Genomic DNA, 18,705 nt, shown 5'->3' with positions numbered 1-18,705 from the left:
TGCCTGGTCTTGGTGATAACCCCACTCTGGTCACATTCACATAACACATAGTTTTTGGTCATTGACTGTGGGCCTGGCACACAGATGGGTGCTGAGAGTAAAGAGGTGCACAAGACACACAAAGAGCCTATGCCCACAGCCAGGAGACCTGGCGTCCTACACCAGCCCCAGCACTCCACTCACTGGCCACATGGGTTCAGGCCAAGTCTTGAAAATCACATAGATTCTAGGCATTGGAGGAGTTCCTGGGTAAAGAGGCAGTCCACACCAAGTCAGGAAGAGCCAGATTAAATTCCCAGCTCCCTCCCTTACCATCTGTGTGGCATGAGCCTGAGGTCATTTAGAAATGGTCAGAAAGGAAGAAGCAGATGAAATGCGAGAGTGCAAGGAAGATCCAAGGGAAACCACATAGCTGTTGTTCCTTCTTTAATCAAGGTGTAATGTTCATATAGTAAAATGTAATAACATGCACCAATCTTAAGCATACAACATAATGAACTCTTCACATGAATCCCATATAACCACCACCCAGATCAAGATATAGAACATTTCCAGCATCCCCCGTAGATAGACACTTTAATGTGAAAATATTAAAAGTTGAATCCCATGACATCTATTACGTTACCACAATCGGTCCTGCCTCACTCCAGCGCCATTTCCTTAGCAGGGGAGATGGGTTTACAGTTTCTCATTCCACCCTCCTGGTGACCAAGAGCACCACTTGTAGACTAGCCTGCTGATCTGGGGTTACAGATGGAGCCTGTAGATCTGTCTTAGACTTGTTTTTTTGTTTGTTTGTTTTTTGTTTGGTTTGTTTGTTTGTTTGAGACAGAGCTTACACCGTTGCCTAGGCTGGAGTACAGTGGCACGATCGTGGCTCACTTCAACCTCTGCCTTCTGGGCTCAAGCTATTCTCATGCCTCAGCCTCCCAAGGAGCTGGGATTACAGGTACTCACCACCATGTCCAGCTAATTTTTGTATTTTTTAGTAGAGGTGGAGTTTCACCATGTTGGCCAGGCTGGTCTCGAACTCCTGACCTCAGGTGATCCACCTGCCTCGGCCTCCCAAAGCACTGAGATTACAGGCATGAGCCACAGCACCCAGCCTGGCTTAGACTTCTAATGTGTAATGAGCTAACTGGCCAATGCTGCACTAGCAAAATATACAATATTGTCCCCTTCTTATTATACTAGCTAACCAGGCCAGATTTTCTTTGTATTACAAAATGTACTAAATATCATAAAATTACTACATGGGCAATAAAAGTTGGGGGGATGTAACAGCATCTTTCTTAATAGCCAACTGGTGGAAACCACTCAAAAGTCCATCAACAGATGAATGGATAAACAAAATGTTGTCTATCTATATAATGGAATATTATTTAGCCATGAAAAGGAATGAAATTCTGATACATGCTACAACATGGATGGACCTTGAAAAACCTTATACTGAGTGAAAGAAACCAGACACAAAAGACCTCATACTACTACATATATTTCCATTCATACAAACCTCCAGAATGGGTAACTCCGTAGAGACAGAAAGTAGATTAGTGATTGCTTGAGGTTGGTGCTCAGGGTGGAGGGATAGGAGGTTAATAGCTAAAGGGTATGGGGTTTGTTTTTGAGGTGATAAAATGTTCTAAAATTATAATGTTGGTTACACCTATTCGAGAATATACTACAAGCCATTAAATTGTACACTTTATATGGGTGAGTTGTATGGTACGTGATTGCTCTGGTTTGAATGTCTGTCACCTCCAAAACTCCCGTTGTAACCTGGTCCCCAATGTAACAGTATTAAGATGGGGCTGGGCCAGCTGCGGTGGCTCACACCTATAATCCCAGCACTTTGGGAGGTCGAGGCAGGCAGATCGCTTGAGCTCAGGAATTTGAGACCAATCTGGGTGACATGTCAAAACTTCATCTCTACAAAAAAATACAAAAATTAGTTGGGCATAGTGGTCGCACCTGTAGTCCCAGCTACTTGGGAGGCTGAGGTAGGAGGATCACTTGAGCCTGGGAGGTGGAGTTGCAGTGAGCCAAGTCAAGCCACTGCATTACAGCTTGGGCAACAGAGGGAGATCCTGTTTCAAAAAAAAAAAAGACTGGGCACCCGTGGCTCACGCTTGAACTCCCAGCACTTTGGGAGACTGAGGCGGGTGGATCACTTGAGGTCAGGAGTTCAAGACCAGTCTGGTCAACACGGTGAAACCCCATCTCTACTAAAAATGCAAAAATTAGCTAGATGTGGTAGTGGGCGCCTATAATTCCAGCCAGTCAGGTGGCTGAGGCAGTAGAATTCCTTGAACCCGGGAGGTGGAGGTTGCAGTGACGCAACGAGCTGACATTGTGCCACTGCACTCCAGCCTGGGCAACAGAGCCAGACTTTGTCTAAAAAAAAAAAAAAAAAAAAACCCAAAATAAAATAAAATGAAAGTCACAGACACCGAGGGAAAAGCCAAGAGAAGATAAAGGCAAATGGAATAATCCAGCCACAAGCCAAGGAATGCCTGGGGCCACCAGGAGCCGGAAGAGGCAGGAAGGACCCTTTTCTAGGGCCTTCGGAGGAAGGGGCAGCCCTGCTGATATGTTGTCTTCAGATTTTTGGCTGGTCTGAATGGTGAGAAGAAATTTTTGTTGTTTCAAGCCAGGAGGCAGAGGTTGCAATGAGCCAAGATCGTACCACTGCACTCCATCCTGGGTGACAGAGCAAGACTCTGTCTCTAATTAATTAATTAATTAATTAGTCAGTCCCAAGTATTCAGTTATAGCAACAGAAAATGGACTAAGACCATGATTACATCTCAATAAAGCCACATTTAAGAAAATAAAACAAGGGGGCAATATAAAGTAAGTTGAAATGTAACTTAAGGTGTTATTACCCAAAGACACTCAGGATCAGCATTGTGAGGAAGATCCTTCTGGTGCTTTTCTACATGTAATTTTGTTGTTGTTTTACTTAATCATGATCATACAATATGTAGAGTTTTATAGGACTGGAAAGACTTCTAAGGTATAACAGTCAGATTTAGGTGCTAATACCAGAAATTTCTTGAGCTATTTGAAGCACAAAGAGATTTAACAGAGGGAGTCTTTGGTGTTTACGAAACTGTTAAAAAGACTGGGTAGAGACTCTAGACTGGCTTCCCAGGAACAGATCACACAGAACCGGCCAGCTAAGGCAGCTGTTAGCACTGCCACAGCCAATAATAGCATCAGGAAGCTGCTACTGTGACTGGTGAATCCAGCAAGGCCCTTGTTAGCTGTGATTGAGGGATCTGAAAACCACCACTGGAACTGCTGGCTTCAGAGCTTTGCCACTGGCACCTCTGCTAACGCTGCCAGGCACACACATACCCAAAAAAAGCATTCGCTGATGTGCTGACAGCAGAAACCACAAAGGCAGCCGAAGTGTGGCGGCCACTTTACTTCTTGAATAAATGCATCCAATTGGTCACACCTAATTGATAACAAGATCCTTAGCTGCAAGGGAGGCTGGGAAATACAATTATATAAGAAAGGTATTTACCATACCATGTTAGAAACTTTTAAACTATCTTAAGGTAGCTACATAACTTTTCATTAAATATACATACATAAATACATATGCATTTAATCAACCCCTCCACCAATTTATGATAGTTTGTTTCCAGAGTTCTATATTATGAATATTAAGATTCTAACATTTAATATTATAAATAATAATATCATGATACTGCCAATAATAACAACTACAGCTTATTTAATACATCCTTCTTCGAAACAGTGTGCTAGGTAGGTCATTTTCATTATATTCATCAATCATTTTTTAGTTAGGACTCAACAATCTGCTTATGAAAGTAACTAGTAATCCCATTGTACAGATAACAAAACTGAGGGTTAAAGAGAAGTCAGAGCTAGATTTAACACCAAAGCTTGCACCTTTAACTAGTACGCAAATACTCATGCAAATAGACTTTTTGGTATTAGAAATGATCTCCATTGGACAAATAACCAGAAATAGAATTACACACTGTTCAAGAGCTGTGAATGCTTCTAAATCCCTTGAGATTCATGAACGAGCAGGCCAGATTCTCAGTCAACATAACTGTCAGAACTGCGAACACCTCCATGGCAGGAGCTCCCTTTTATCACTTGAATGCCTGGCTCGGCGCCTGGCACACTGTGGCCACTTTGTTTCCTTAGTGTTTCTGTGTGTAACAGTGGGTGTGCAGGCAGGAGAGCATGAAGACCCTCCAGTCCAAATAACTGCTTTCCTTTTGCGGCATAAAGCACGAGTTGCACCTAGGCTAGTCCAGCTCTAGACCACACATGAAAGTGAGTGCCTGCAATATGCAACCCTCTATCTGCTTTAGCCAGCTTCACACACCAGGTAAGTCATTGCACTTTCCATGACCATGTAGCCTGTGAAAAGGATGAACATGGTATGATAAATCAGGCATCCAAGCAACTGTGCACAAGGCTGGAGATTGCATCCATTGTTTTAGGTAGGTCAGTGGGAGCAATTCTTAGCAAGTGAAACTGCATCACTTTGGATTATTTAATAAGTTAATTGCCCTATTTAATGCTGATTCTTTAAATCAATATTATCCACTCATATATATTGTCACAGTCCACCAATGCCCAGACAAGTTAGACTGTGAGCCCGAGGACTTCAGAAGATGCATTAACCACTGCAGCCCACCAAATAGCCTTCATAAGCCTTGCCCTACTTCTCTCCCAGGAAGGGGTTTACACTCACACAACTTCCAGCTGAAGGGGTTGGTATTGCTAATACCTTCGGACCTCCATATACTGCTTTTTCCTGCAGAGCAAAGTGTAGTAGCAAAATGATTGCTCTTAGGGCCAGGCATGGTTGCTCACGCCTGTAATCCCAGTCGTTTGGGAGACCGAGGTGGGGGGCGGGTGGATCACCCAAAGTGTGGAGTTCAAGACCAGCCTGGCCAACGTGGTGAAACCCCGTCTCTACCAAAAACACAAAAATTAGCCTGGTGTGGTGGCGCATGCCTGTAGTCCTAGCTACTCGGGAGGCTGAGGCACGAGAATTGCTTGAAAACCCAGCAAATGGAGGTTGCAGTGAACCAAGATTGTATCACTACACTCCATCTGGGTATCACAGAAAAACTGCCTCAAAAAAAAAAAAAAAAAAAAAGAATGATTGCTCTTGGGAATTTCACCACTAAGATGCTAAAAAACCGTGACACATCAGCTGGCCTATAATAAGGTGGGTCTACGTTCCAGTGGATTTATTCCATCTTTCAGACTATATCACGTGGAATTTTCTTATAGTCTTTTTTCCCCTTTAAAAAAATCCTAAGGTTATTAAAGATACTCCTTTCAGTACTGCCTTCCCCTCCCCATGGGCTACACTATTCAATTGTCTTTTAAAGAACAGAATTGTAACTTGCATTATCCATGGAGAAAATTCCTGGAGAAAACACAGATGTTTTCTGGCTCATGTCACACAGGCGGTTCTGAAATCTACGAAGTTATATCAGGACTTCCTGGCACCGTGAGAGGAAGGTTGGGAGGCAGAGAGGAAGGTTGGGAGGCAGTATTACTCAGCCAGACTATAATGATTTTATTTATTCCACATGGCCTAAAAACATGTTTGAACATAACGTGCCATAATTTTTCTGGTGATTCCTATGAATCAGTTTTTAATTATGAATAATGTTTTTAGAGATACTCCTGAGATACTTTACACGTAAAGTATCTAAAATGAAGCCGCTTCCACGGCTAACACAGAAAATCAAAGCGTGGATTCTAAAAGATTCATTAGTCATCTTTGCTGAGAACAAGAGTCTCACCATTCGCACATGCAATGGGTGGCTGAGAAACTCAGATCAACAAACATAACTAGACAAAGACGTTTACTGTCAAATAATTGTTCAAAGGAGTTTTGTACAAATATAAATTTTGTAACTTCACCCTGAGCCTTTTTTCTTTTCTTGTAGCTAGGAATTTTCTCTGTGTTTAAATTCTTGCCTTTCTAATCCTCAGCTGACGTTTTGCAGCTTTTAAGGGATCGCTGTGGCTACAGCAGGAAAGGTGCCTGCTCCATGGCTCAACCAGGCCACTCAGAAATTAAAATGTTTGTGCAAGATAATGAGTAGGAATTTCCCCTTCTGGGATTTACTTTTAGAAAATCCAGCTACTGAAACTCAATCAAATCGGGTCCAAGTAACACGCTCTCAAAGAACAGATGGGTGGAGTCAGCTCTGGAATTCAGGTACTTTTCACAGGTGTATCTCTCGGGGAGACCATTTTCCTTCATTTGTCAGAGCTCACAGCTTCTGCGAAAATGTCGGCAAGGGATCAGGCTAAACAGAAATACAAATAAGTCAAGTAGCTTTCAGTGGAGCACCCTTAATGTCACTTAAACAGGGAGGTATTTTCTGGTCAATTACTTTAAGCAGACTCCAATAAACGCGAAAATTATTTTTGCATGGGTAGCAACAGCGCTTATCTTTTTCCTTTCCTGGCTCCCAACTATCCAGGAACAAAGTAAATTCACACAGGAGTGTTCCAGGACTCACAACCTTGTTTAGATTGTTTAAAAGGAATTGGAAGCTGTGGCTTTTCATCCAGTGTCCAGCGCTCCCGAGCAAGTCGCTGGCACTGGCTGCTTAGCCAGAGGAAGCCAGCGTCTACCTGTGTCACTCAACGGCGCTCCTCCCACGGCGACACCTCCGTGCTTTTTTTGCTTGCTTGTATTTATTCAAAAATTAGATTTGTCAATAACGCGGGGCCTGGCAAATAGGAGGACCTCTCCGAAATTAAATGCAAGATTGAACATAGGTCTCTCACATAATAATAAAGCGGTTTAATTGACTTCAGTCGGGGGAGCGGAGTGGCACTTGGCCAACCCCTTTGAGCCCTGCGCACACTCGCACCATGACTGCCTCGCGCACACTCGCACCATGACCGCCTCTCCCATAAAGAGAAAAGCCACAAGAAGGGTCCCCTGACTGTGCAGATCTGTGTGCCCTCCCAAGGAAGGCGCCCGAGGGCTCACTCTTCCTGGTTCAAAAGCTTGTGGGAGAGAAGCACCGAAAAGAATTCTGTTGTCAGGTTAAATAAAGTCTTTGTCTACACTCGCAGGATGGAAAGGGCGATGGTGCAATCACCGAGATTATTTTGTTTCCGTCCTCTAAAAAATGAAGAGGGGACTGGAGTCGGAACCAAAATTATTCGTAGACCGCACGGTTTGCAGTCACCCTGAAGTTACAAGCAGCCGATGCTGTCTCCAGGGAAAATATTCTTGAGCTGGAAAACGTGCTAATTTAAAGTCTTTCGTTTTACACGAAAATGTGCTGCACTCCTTGAGTGCTCCGGAATTTGCTCTAGCACCTAGAAGGAATTCTGACTTAGGGCAGGGGCGAGGGAGAGTGGAGGGCGTTGGACCTTCTTCCTCAATCGGGACCACGCCAGGTCTCCCCGAGAAGGCTGTCTCCAGCGAGTGAATTCAGATCAGGCGAGAGCTGGGGATACTGCTGAGGGCTTTGGCGAAACTAAGAAAGCACTGGCGTCTGATTCTCACCGGACATCTCAACACCCACGTGCGCTGGGTCCCGCAGTCTCCCGCCTTCCCCACACGAGTCCCAGCCCTGGTCCTTACTCCACGCGCAGGAAGAATCTGAGGAGGATGGGGGCGGACAGGGGGCTGACCAGAGAGTGGGAGGGAGGATGCGAGATGGGCAGAGGCTGCCAGCGTCAGGGCCAGGACAGACGTCCGCGCGGCCCCAAGCACTCACTTGAATGTCACCCAAGTCACCCCAACACCGCACAAGACCTTGGCGGGGTGCGCACCGAGGCCCCTACCCCGAGTGTCTGCGCGCACTGGACAACCCCTCCTCCAGGTGCGCTAGCAGCTCCGGCGGCCGTGCACACTGCGCCCCCTTCCGCCCACCTGCTTGGCCTGCGTTTCTAACCATGCGGGCGGTCCTGAGACTTCCCGCAAAAGGCAGGGCCGCGACGCCCAAGAATAGTATCTCCGAAATAATCCCTTGCTGAGCCGGCGCCCAGGGCCAGGGTTGGAGTCCCGAGTCCCTTTTGCGGAGTTAAGGAGACCTCTGGCTACCGGGAAGCCTGCCCCTGCGACCGCTCCAGCAGCCCCTGCCGCGTGCATGCCCAAGTGTGGCCCGCAGCTCCCAAAGCCCAGGTGTGTGTGGCCTAGGGCGGGAAGAGTTGGCGACCCGAGCCCGTCACCGCCCCAGTGCCACCGCCCTAGTGCCTGACCAGATAGGGTGCCGTCCCTACGCCCGGCGTGGCCCCGCCGCCACTCATATCTTAAGTCTGGCTTTCGCTCGCCCTGAGCGGCGCTACCTCTGACTGGGAGCAGTCCTCGGCCGTGGGCTTCGTCTCCTCCTCCTGGAAGGGATGAATGGGCTCCGCGACACACATCTCTCAGGAAACTCACCTTTCACGCTGACCTTCAAAAGAAAAGAAAGAAAGAAGAAGAAAAATCTGGTCGAAGCGGGAGAATGTCCACGCCCGGGGTTGGGGCGGACACGCGCCCCGGCCTGGCTGGAGGGGCCAACCCAGAGGGGCCCGCCTGCCCGCCGGCCTTTCTGTAACTTTCTCTCTTTAAACCTCCAATGAATGAACATGCCTCTTCTTACAGATTTGTTTAGATTAGGGAGTAGATTCCTCACTGATAGCGTTGCTTTGCAAACAGACCTCCTATATTATTTAAACCAAACGAGTTTGTGTCTTTAAAGGACTATAGCAGCCCTATTCTATATTAAAGATTGACTATCACAATTATTATATGCTTAGACAAAAATGTAAGCCCTGTAGTTCGTGCTTTGCTTGATGTACAGAAAGATTTATCTTAAGTGGATAGGTTTTGTTTTGTTTCTTAGATGGGAGTTTTTGGTTCATGTCTTGGAAGGGCTGTTTCAGGACATCATTAATGAACTAATCGGTTTTCAGATTTCAAGACCGTGTGTAACTGATGTAACCACTGAGGAATTTAGTGCACACCAGACTAAGACTCTTTCAGCGCAGGGGTTTCCAGACGCGTCTTGGGCTCCCTGGAAGCCATGGGGATGTTTCCAGACCGAAAGGAGAGCTTTGCTGGGGAGCAGATGTGCTGCCTTTCCCCGACCCAGGACTTTGAGGCGATGTTTCCGTTAAGCAGGGCTGAGAGCCCTCTGGGAGACGACGGCAGGTCCTAGGGGGCAGGGGTGAGGGGAAGCCGGATGAGGTCGGCGCTGGACGTTGGGTTCCCTTGTCCTTGTCCTTTTCTCCAGAATCCCTGGTCAGGCCTAGGGAGCCACCCCTGGGTGCTCGAAATGAGTTCCCACCCTCACTGAAGATCACTGGATGTCTGTGTGCATCGTAAGGGGGCCACCGAAGTCCCGAAGCCTTATCAGGGACCAGCGAGAAAGAGGAGCAGGCTTGGGAGATAGAGAAGGAAAACGCAGGGGAAAGGGCTCACCCCTCGACTCCAGGTAAAATTAGAAGGAACCTGTGGCAACCTAGGTACAGCTTTGGTCGCTTGCTCAAGGACCTAGCTAGTCACTATCATTAATTAATCAATCACTGTCATTAACTACCAAGGACATCGTTTTTATTCCCCTAAAAGCATCACCTTGTGGGGAGTGGAGAAGTGGGCAGCAGCTATGCAAATCCTGGGACAGGAGACACTGCCTGGGGCCGCTCTCTCACTCCCAATCTCAGAACCCGAAGTTATCCCAACAACCAAGTCCAAGCAGAAGAACCAAGAGGCTCAGCTTCAAGCAGCCTCTTGCCCCAACAAGAGGCCCAGGAGGTGGGCATAATCCCCCACCCCTGGGATTCCTCCATCCCTCCCTCTTCTCTCCTGCGGGAGACAGAGCTGAGGTCTCCCAGTTGGGGGTGATGGCTCTGGACTAATGGGGTCTGTAGACTCAGGGCACAAAGGCCGATCTGCCAGGGTTTACTGCATGTAATGGGATAATCAAACACGTTGACCAACCTGAAAGCAAAGACTCTCCCAGAGAGTAACTCCCAGTGAAGTAATTTATTAAAAGAAGCAAAAAAGAGACATAAATTTCTCCCTACTACTTGAGGAAACAGCAAACAGAACGAATTACGGTCTTGGCCTCTGGAGGAATAAATTATTCCCGACTTGCTCTGGATACCTGTAATTACTTGTAAGCAGTGGATAGTAATACTGTGATAGTCCTCCAGTCCTTTCTGGAAGTAGCACTGACCCCAAGGACAGTTGGTGACATCTTCACAGTGTTTACACAAGGATAGGAGTGAAAAATCGAGGAATTGTTTCAGATAGCCCAGACCAAAAATCCTCCCAGCCATGAAAAGGTCATATATGTGATGCTGGGCCAAGCAGACTTTTCTGGAGTAATCATATCATAACTGATTGCGGGTGTAGACAAGGGTGTATAAACCAAACAGGTCTGAATCAACGCAGTCCTGGATTTTTTGTTGCCTCTGCTTGCTGGGGCGGTGGAAGTTCTTAAACTCCACTTTAGAGGTTGGAAATTCTTCCCCCTCCCCCACCTCCTTAGTGACAAGGTCTCTGATCTTCTGCTGCCACTGCAATAACCTCTCCCATCTCGCGGGGAATGGCCGGGAGTTCTTGATCTCTCGCGAAAGTCGGTTTCTGCTGGGGATGGATCGCAGGTAGGCGCCGGCGCGGCCTGGGGAAAAACAGTTGGGGAGCATCTGAAGCGGAAAATCCAAGCAGATGTGAGGCGATCTGGGCCCGCCCCGTTCCTCTTGGGGCCTGAATTTCTTCCAGATAAGTTTCCTAATGGAACATTTCTAAGAGGTGGGGCACTAGGAGGCTTGCTCGCACGCGCAGCGGGACAGACTGCGGGTGGGGAAGCCCCGAGAGCTCTGGACCTCAATGCGTCCGACCTCTCTCCACACCGCCCTTTTCCAGCCCCCAGTCTCCCTTCATTCCCGACTCCGCAGGCTCCTTCAGGGCCGGTGGGTGAACCGCCATTTCTGACAGTGCCTCGGACTTGGGGTTCGTGCTCTCCAACTGTGTCTCCCTCCTGGGGCGCGCGAGGCTGGTCCGGGCGTTCTGAGCTGGGTGTTCGGCTTTAGGCCCAATACCCGGACCAGGAATTTCTTCTCCCGGCTCCAGAAGGGAAAGACGTACGAGGTGTTCCAACCTGCAGTCACCGCCGATGCTCCTGACCACTCCAGTGAGCACCTGCCCAGTACTTTTCCATTCCAACAGAGCTTCCAGCTTCATACTAACTGTCCCACATACGACCAGAGGGTATTAGCTCTAAGTGTCCTTTTCGGAGGGCCCCAGGCTCCCCCTCCGGCAGGGAGAGCTCCGGGACGGCCCCCACCAAGATTGGGTTTCTTCCTTCACGATCCCACAGAGGCATCCCTGTCCTTCCTATCTGGGAAACCTCGAGGTACTCTGCATGGTGTTATCAGGGACCCCAGACCCACAGCTGCGTGTGTGTGTGTGTGTGTGTGTGTATGTGTGTGTGCGCGGGCGCGTGTACGGCGAAAGGATGTGCTTAGGGGAGCCGAGTACACAATGCCTGCTTGGGCAACTGCTGGGCAGGCATTGGGCCTGGAGGTATCTCACACTTACGTATCTTCCAGTATTCAAACACCGCCTTGCTCTACCTCCAATAGCGCGCACTTTGAGCCCGCCTCTCGGACGCCTGAACAGAGGCTGTCCCTGGGAAGACAAGTGCGCTTTCCCGTAAAATCCGGGAAATTTGCCTTGAGGAAAGTTTCCGTTCTGGTTACTTGTCGGGTTTCTCCCACTTCCACTTAGCCATGTTTCTGCGATCTGGGTAATCCCTTTCAAGCCTGGGAGGAATTCTCCCGGGTCCATAATTGAGGGTCGGAAGTCGTGGGGGTGAGAAACGCATTAAATACTCCCGAAGCCCAGGAGGTGCCAGAGCGGGCTCAGGGGGCAGCCTGAGGAAGCTGCCGCAGGGGCTGGATCCGTAGCCTTTAACCCCTTGGAGCCCCTTCTCCCAGAGGCCCCGAGCCGGCAGCTGTCAGCGCAGCCAGGCGCGGGGTCCTGGGTGCGGAGGTGGGCCCGACTCGCCAGGCTTGGGCATTGCAGACCCGCGCCGCTCGCCCACGGCCCTCTGCTCAAGCTGCTGCAACAGGAAAGCCCTCCTGGATCCGAAAAGGAAAGCACAGTTCCTCTGTGCGTCCCGCTCGCGTGGCGTCGCGGTTTCAGAGCACCACGCCTACGAGCCCTGGCCACGATATGGGCTCCGCGAGGGGCTAGGGATAGGCGGGGGTCGAGCCCGGGTTTGCGCACACTTTCCAGCCCCTGGAGGGATCCTGCTCCGCTTTGAAGGCCTTCGAACTTTTGACCTTCAAAGGAGTCCCTGGAAAAGGTCAGGAGCTCTCGCTGCAGGCACGGTGCCGAAGGCCAGGCCTTCCTGGCGCAGGAGAGAGAAGGGGAGGGAAGAGGATACTACTAAGTCGCTGTCCGACGGCGAGTTTTCGGAGCAGCAGGCTCATGATCCTGGGCCAGTGGCCAGAGCAGTGACACCGGGAACCCAAATCTCCGCGCCCGCACCCGGGGCCGGGTGTCCTCCCGGCCCGTGCTGACTTCCAGGTCACCCACCCCCACTGCTCCACAGCTCTGCAGCCTGCAGCACACGGCCGAGAGTCCCCACATGATCTCGACGCCAAGGGAAGAAACTGCACTGCGTCCTCTGCCCCTGTCTCTGGCCTGGGGGGCCTGGAAAGCCGCACTCCTGGAAGAGGTGGGGTTATGCGAACGCCGCTGCAGGGGTATGCGGAGGACTCTGGGCCGCACACCCATTTCCGGGCTGCAGGAGCAGGACAGGGAAGGACAGAGGCGGGAAAAAAAGGACTCTTTAAGTCCAAAGTGGCCCTGAAGGAGAGCTCCGGAATGCCCTGTGGCCGCGTCTGCAACGGAGTCTTCTTTCTCCAATTGCCTTCTGCCCCATCACCATGGGCCCCACCTGCGCCCACCCTGTGACCCTGGCTCAGCGACCTTCGCCCTTAAGCGCCCGCCCAACTGCGATTCCTCAAAATTCCGGCTGCGCTGAATCGGACTGCTTTTGCTGCAGCCCAGGCAGTTGGGCCCTGTTTCCGCCGGCGCCCTGGGAGAGGCCTCGCCACCCGGCTGGGCTCCCCCGCCCCTCCCTTCCCCTGGCCTGCGCGCCCCTGCGGCCTCCCGCTCCTCCTGAGAAGGCGACAATTTCTTTTCACCTTAGTGTTTCGAGGACAGAAAGGGCAGAAGGGTCACTTCGGAGCCACTCACGCCGTTTTCTTGTGTGTGTGTAATGGGGGGAGGAGAGCCCCTGGCTTTCCCCCTTTAAGCTCTTGGACCTGCAACGCGGGGAGGGCGAGGACGCGGGACCAGCGCACCCTCGGAAGGCTGGATCCTCCCGGGCAGGGCGCCTGGCCAACGCGCCGCCTCCTCTCGGCCGCGCCTGCTGGTGACCTGCCCGAGAGCCACAGGGGCGGCCTTGGCACCCCTCCTCCCCTCGCCCTCCCCGCCGCCGATCCTAGCTCCGGGGTCCGGAGACCTGTGCTCAGGAGCGGGTCCCCGCGGCGCGCCGTGTGCACTCACCGCGACTTCCCCGAGCCCGGGAGCGCGGGGGTCTCTCCGGGGAGAGTCCCTGGAGGCATTGACGCGGAGGCGCGCCTGTGACTCCATGGCCGCGGCGGGGTCGGAGGCGAGATTCGCCGCCCCCGCCCCCGCCGCGGTCCCTCCCCCCTCCCGCCCCCCCGCTCCGGGACCCGGGCGGCCAGTGCTCCGCCCGAAGGCGGGTCCGCCATAAACAAACGCGGCTCGGCCGCACGTGGACGGCGAAGCTGCTGCGCCTCGCCACAGATTGCGGGCTCCGGCGCTGCGTCTCCAGGTACAGGGAGCCGCTAGGAAGTGCGGGAGAGAGCGCCCGGGCCAGGGCCGGGCCCCAGCCGCCTCCAGCCCTCTCCCCTCCGCTGGGCTCCCGCTCCATGGCTCCGCGGCCGCCGCCGCCCATGCCCCCCTCCAGTCCGGAGGAGCCTCGCCGCAGCCGGTGCGAACACTGGGCGAAGGAGTAAGCATCGCCTCCGGCTCCGCGCCGGCCGCCCCTACGCCAGGAAGGCCCAGGCAGGAGAGGCAGGAGGAAGGAAGCAAGAGCGAGCAGGAACGGGGCTCCGGTTGCCGCGGGACGGTCCAGCCCGGAGGAGGCTGCGCCCCGGGCAGCAGCGGGCGGCGCCGCCGGGTTGCTCGGAGCTCAGGCCCGGCGGCTGCGGGGAGGCGTCTCGGAAACCCGGGAGGCCCTGCGCACCTGCCCGCGGCCCACGCCGCGGACTCACCCGGCTCCGAGCGTCCCCTTCCCCATCCCCGCCGCCGCAGCACGAGCGGGGCTCCGCGGGCCTGGAGCACGGCCGGGTCTAATATGCCCGGAGCCGAGGCGCGATGAAGGAGAAGTCCAAGAATGCGGCCAAGACCAGGAGGGAGAAGGAAAATGGCGAGTTTTACGAGCTGGCCAAGCTGCTCCCGCTGCCGTCGGCCATCACCTCGCAGCTGGACAAAGCGTCCATCATCCGCCTCACCACGAGCTACCTGAAGATGCGCGCCGTCTTCCCCGAAGGTGAGGAGCAGGTGGGCGGCCGGGGACGCTGGGGAGCCCGGCGGCCTCGGCCCAGGCGGGAAGCTCAAGCTGGCCTGCCCAGAGGGGCTGCCGCGGCCTGGCGTCCACAGCTGGGGCGTCTGAGGGAGGTTGCGTGAGGGTCTTCGGCTTCGGCGCTGGCTTGGAGCGAGGGGCCAGGGCCTTCGCGGCCCAGGCGACCAAACCCTCTCCTGGTCCAGGGCTGGGTGAGGGTGAATTACGAATTGTTCCAGGGGCAGGCAGTCCCCCAGCCTTCACAGCCTGCGGGTTCTTTCTGGTTTTGTTCTTTCTCCCTTTCCTCCTTCCTTCCTTCCTTCACCAATGCATTCTGGTTTGGTTTGGAATTTTTTTCTCTCTTTCTCCCTCTGTCTCTCTTTTCCTTTCTTTCTTTCTTTGTCTCCTTTTCTTTCTTTTTTCCTCTTTCTTTCATTCTCTCTCTCCTTCCTTCCTTCCTTCCTTTGCCAATGTTGATTTATTTTCTTTCCTTTTCTGCCTTCTTTTCTTTCTTTGGAAGTTCACCTTGGTTTTGTTTTGCTTGCTTGCTTTCCCCATCCCTTCCTTTCATTTTCCCTCCTTCCCTTCCTTCTTTTCTTTCTACAATTCCCTTTATTTTTCCTTCATTCCTCCCTCTTTTTTTCTCTTCGTGGAGGAGGTGAAGGAGGGTCGGCTTCACGTGCTGGGAGGCAGCGTGCATCACGGCGAGGCCCAGGCACTGCAGGCTAAGGCAACAGAGAGAGCACTTGCGCGGAGCCGGGCCCTCTAGTGAGGCTGGGGTGCGGGAAGTCAGGGCAGAAGAGACCACCACCCCCGCGCCTTTGGTGAGCTGAGATCTGGCTGAAAGAGAGGGGGCCGATTAATTCGAAAATGGCAGATGGAGCTGCCATTCTTTTCAGGATTGAAAATGTGTCACAGTGGGCCAGGGACGCTGGGACATGCGGTGCCGAAGACTCGGAACCGGAAGAAATGGTGGCGCGCTGGGTGGGCTGCCCCGCCGCCCACGCTGGTTGCCGCTGGTGACAGTGGCTGCCCGGCCAGGAACCTCCGAGCAGCAGGTCTCAGGAAGGCCTGGTCACCACAACGTTCGTTTTTGGCGTCCCAAGCATTTCGGGCCGCGTCTTCCAGCGCCTCTGCTCCCAGCGGGGTCGCTGCGGCCTGGCCCCAAAGGTTTGACTCTTTGCTGGGAGGCGCGCTGCTCAGGGGTCTGCTGGGTCCTCTGGGCCCAGGAGCTGGGAGGGCTGCACCGGCCTCTGGAGCCCCGGGAGCCAGTGCCGGGGAAGGGAGACAACTTCCGCTGCAGGGCGCCATACGGTCGGTGCAGAACAGGCGACAGGTGTCCCTAGGCCGCAGGGCGCCTCCATAGCGCCATCCCCACCAGGCGCTCTACTCGAAATCAGAGAGCTCGACCTTTTGCATTCGCCGCTGCCAAGCCTGTTATTTGTGCTGGTCGCTGGGTCTGGAGCTGCGCTTCTCAGAGCCTCACTGGTGGAGCGCGGGGGGCCGGTCTGCAAGCGCGGCCTCCAGCCCCGCGGCTCCCCTGCCCAGGGGCCGGGCGGACCTGGGAGTACCCGGCAGCGGAGGTGGCTGGAAGAGGACCCTTGGCCTCTCCTGTGCCACCCGGCCCTACCGCGCGGCCCCGGGGCGCTCTCCTCTCGGGCGCAGCAGTCCTTCAGCCCAGCGCGGGTTCCTACCTTTCCTACCCGGAACCTGGCAAAGATACCCCGCTCCCAGCCCCTCCTGCTGAGAGCTGTTGCCCAAGGCGGTCGCTACTTGTCTGCTCAAGGGTGACGCCTTGGCAGAGAAGTAGGGATGATTCCACTCCAGTTGATGTTTCAGGGGAAATTAAAAGAGCATTCGGTTTTATGAGTCTCCTTCCCACCGAGGGAGGCGTGGTGGTAACTGGTTTGCTGGGATGAGCGTGTCTTAACCGCATGCAACAAAGCAGGTGTGGAATCCAGACAAGAGGGCACTCACTGCCTTCTGCCCCCTTTGGAAATAGAAAAAGCATTCGAAGAAACAATCCAAAGATTAAATGATTTGTGGTCAGTGATTTCAATTAAACCGGAAATTAGTAAGGGAGAGCTGAGAAAACACGGCTGCTCAAAAACTGTTCGCCTTTGAGGGATTTCCCGGAGAGCCTGTGGAAAGCTGCGAAGTGGTGGGTGTACCGCTCAGCCACCTTTAAACCGGGTCTGTTCGTTCTGGCTCTGGAAAGCAAGTCTCCAGGCATTTGGGCTGAGAATTGCTGGGCCCTGAGTTTGTGCGGGGGTGGTCCTTCTGGGGGCCAGGACTTGAGCAGCTTGCTATGGTGGCAGGTTTGGGAGAAGTTGAGGGGCCTCCTGTGTGTTTTTTAGGAGGTGATCCTGGAAGTTGGCACTCTGGAAGGGAGCTGTTTGGCCCTAGAGTTTTGGAAAGGGCCCTGAACCTGTTTGGTCCCCCTCAGAAAGGGAAGGGAGCAGTGGCTTAGTCCCTCCGTCCTCCATTCCTGCGATGCCTGGGGTAGGGGTAGACCTGGAGTGGGTGGACACATGTCCTTGGAATTCGTCAGGACAGCCGCTCAGGGGCCTTGGCCCTCAGTCAGTCTGGGGCTGAGGAATAGGGAAGCTGGGAGCTTAGGGCAGAGGAGGAAGATGCATTTAGAAAGACTCCCATTGTGCAAACAGGAGTCCATTTATGCAAACCGGTCACCCTTCCAGTAGCTCCAAAAAGTGGCATCTTGACTGTGAGGGAGGATATAGCTGCGGGGTTGGAATAGGATCTCTCTGAGCTGCCAGGGTCAGGGTGGTGGCCCTAGGGAGGTTTTAGGGCCAGGGTGGTCCCGGGCTGTGGCAGGGGCTCTCAGATGGCCTTGGGCTCTCAACTGCAAGGTGAAAAATACCATGAGGAATTGATCCGCCAAGGGCGGTCTTGTCTCAAAGCAAGTGGATTGCTGGGGTAAAGAATTTAGAGACCCACTTAGGACTCTGGGCGGAAAAACAAAAAGAATAGCATAGTGCTAAGGAACTGCAAGGATCACCAGATTAACCCTTCATACCTGGGGAAATTGAGGCCAGGCATGACACAGGCCTTTCCCAAGGCCCCATAGCAAGGGCAATAGCAGACCAGTTGCTGCCACTGCAGTCCTGTGGGGCATGTTCTCATCCCACTGCACCCAGGAGGCTGCCAGCCTCTGTTCTTTTTAACCCAGATCTCCTCAGGTGGTAAAACAGAAAGAGGAACTCAGAGGGGTCCCTGTGTGTAGGACAGAGGGAGACCACCAGAACCAGGGTAAGCACCTCACTCAGTAGCCAGTTCAATGGCTTGGGGATGCTTTCAACATTTACAGCCAGGTTTGAGTCTCCATTGTCATGCTGTGCTACTCGGCCTCGGTCTCCTTGTCTGTAAAATGGGCCCGTTAGCAATGCACAGGGTTGCTGTGACGAAGACTGAGGTCCCACAAGCAGAACTATGCAGTGAGGGGGGAATCCTAAGTGTTGTTCCTAGGCCACTCACCCCTTCCTGTGAGCTCCCCATGTTCCCTGGGTCAAAGGAGTCTTGAATGGCAGGGATGGAGGACTCACTGCCTGAACTTTGAAGATCCCTGCTTTCTGGGGTAGCAGAAAACCAGTTACCATCTTTTCTCCCCTTTGACAGTGAACTAACAGATGGAAGGTAGATAGGACTGGAAAGAGGACAGGAGAGCAAGGCTGGCTTTGGATATGGGCTCAAAATTGAAAACTTGATGAGTCTTGGAGGGTGGTTAAGATAAGCTCCGGGCTGGGGCAGCGCTGAGGTCTGATGGTCAGCCAGCCCTTCCCAAAGTGGGCCCTCCCTTCTGGAGATAGGGACTTTGGAAACAGGGAAAGCATGCTGGCAGGCAAGCTCTGGTTCTTCCCTGGCCATAGCCGCTCGGAACTCGAGTTGCTCCCTGGCCATAGCTGCTCTGACCAAAGGCAGCAGGACACAGGTCAGCCTCTGCTCATCGGAGGTCAGAGGCAGGGCCTCCAGCACCAGACTCAGCAGTGCTGCTGCAAACCTGGCTGACTGGTCCCAGGACCCAGCTCAGTAGTGAAGTTGGAAACCAAGGTTAAGTCTCCCCATCTCCCTTTCCCAACCCGAAAGACCCAAGACGGGTGTGGGTGAAAGA

At 52.9% G+C, this 18,705-nt stretch overlaps 1 protein-coding gene across 1 annotated transcript in view; it reads left to right on the top strand.

Annotated features, from left to right (window-relative positions):
• The first annotated feature begins 14,389 nt into the window (after positions 1–14,389).
• The window catches only part of SIM2 (SIM bHLH transcription factor 2), a 42,476-nt gene continuing 38,160 nt past the window's right edge, over positions 14,390–18,705 (top strand). Inside the window, exon 1 of the mRNA XM_023191378.3 lies at positions 14,390–14,564. Within this exon, the coding sequence (XP_023047146.1) occupies positions 14,390–14,564 (175 nt within the window). The remainder of the gene's footprint in view (positions 14,565–18,705) is intronic.

The sequence above is a fragment of the Piliocolobus tephrosceles genome, chromosome 19 (assembly GCF_002776525.5).
Source record: "Piliocolobus tephrosceles isolate RC106 chromosome 19, ASM277652v3, whole genome shotgun sequence".
Taxonomy (NCBI): Eukaryota; Metazoa; Chordata; class Mammalia; order Primates; family Cercopithecidae; genus Piliocolobus; species Piliocolobus tephrosceles.
The sequence above is the reverse complement of the archived record's forward strand: the minus strand, read 5'-3'. Positions and strand labels throughout refer to the sequence as shown.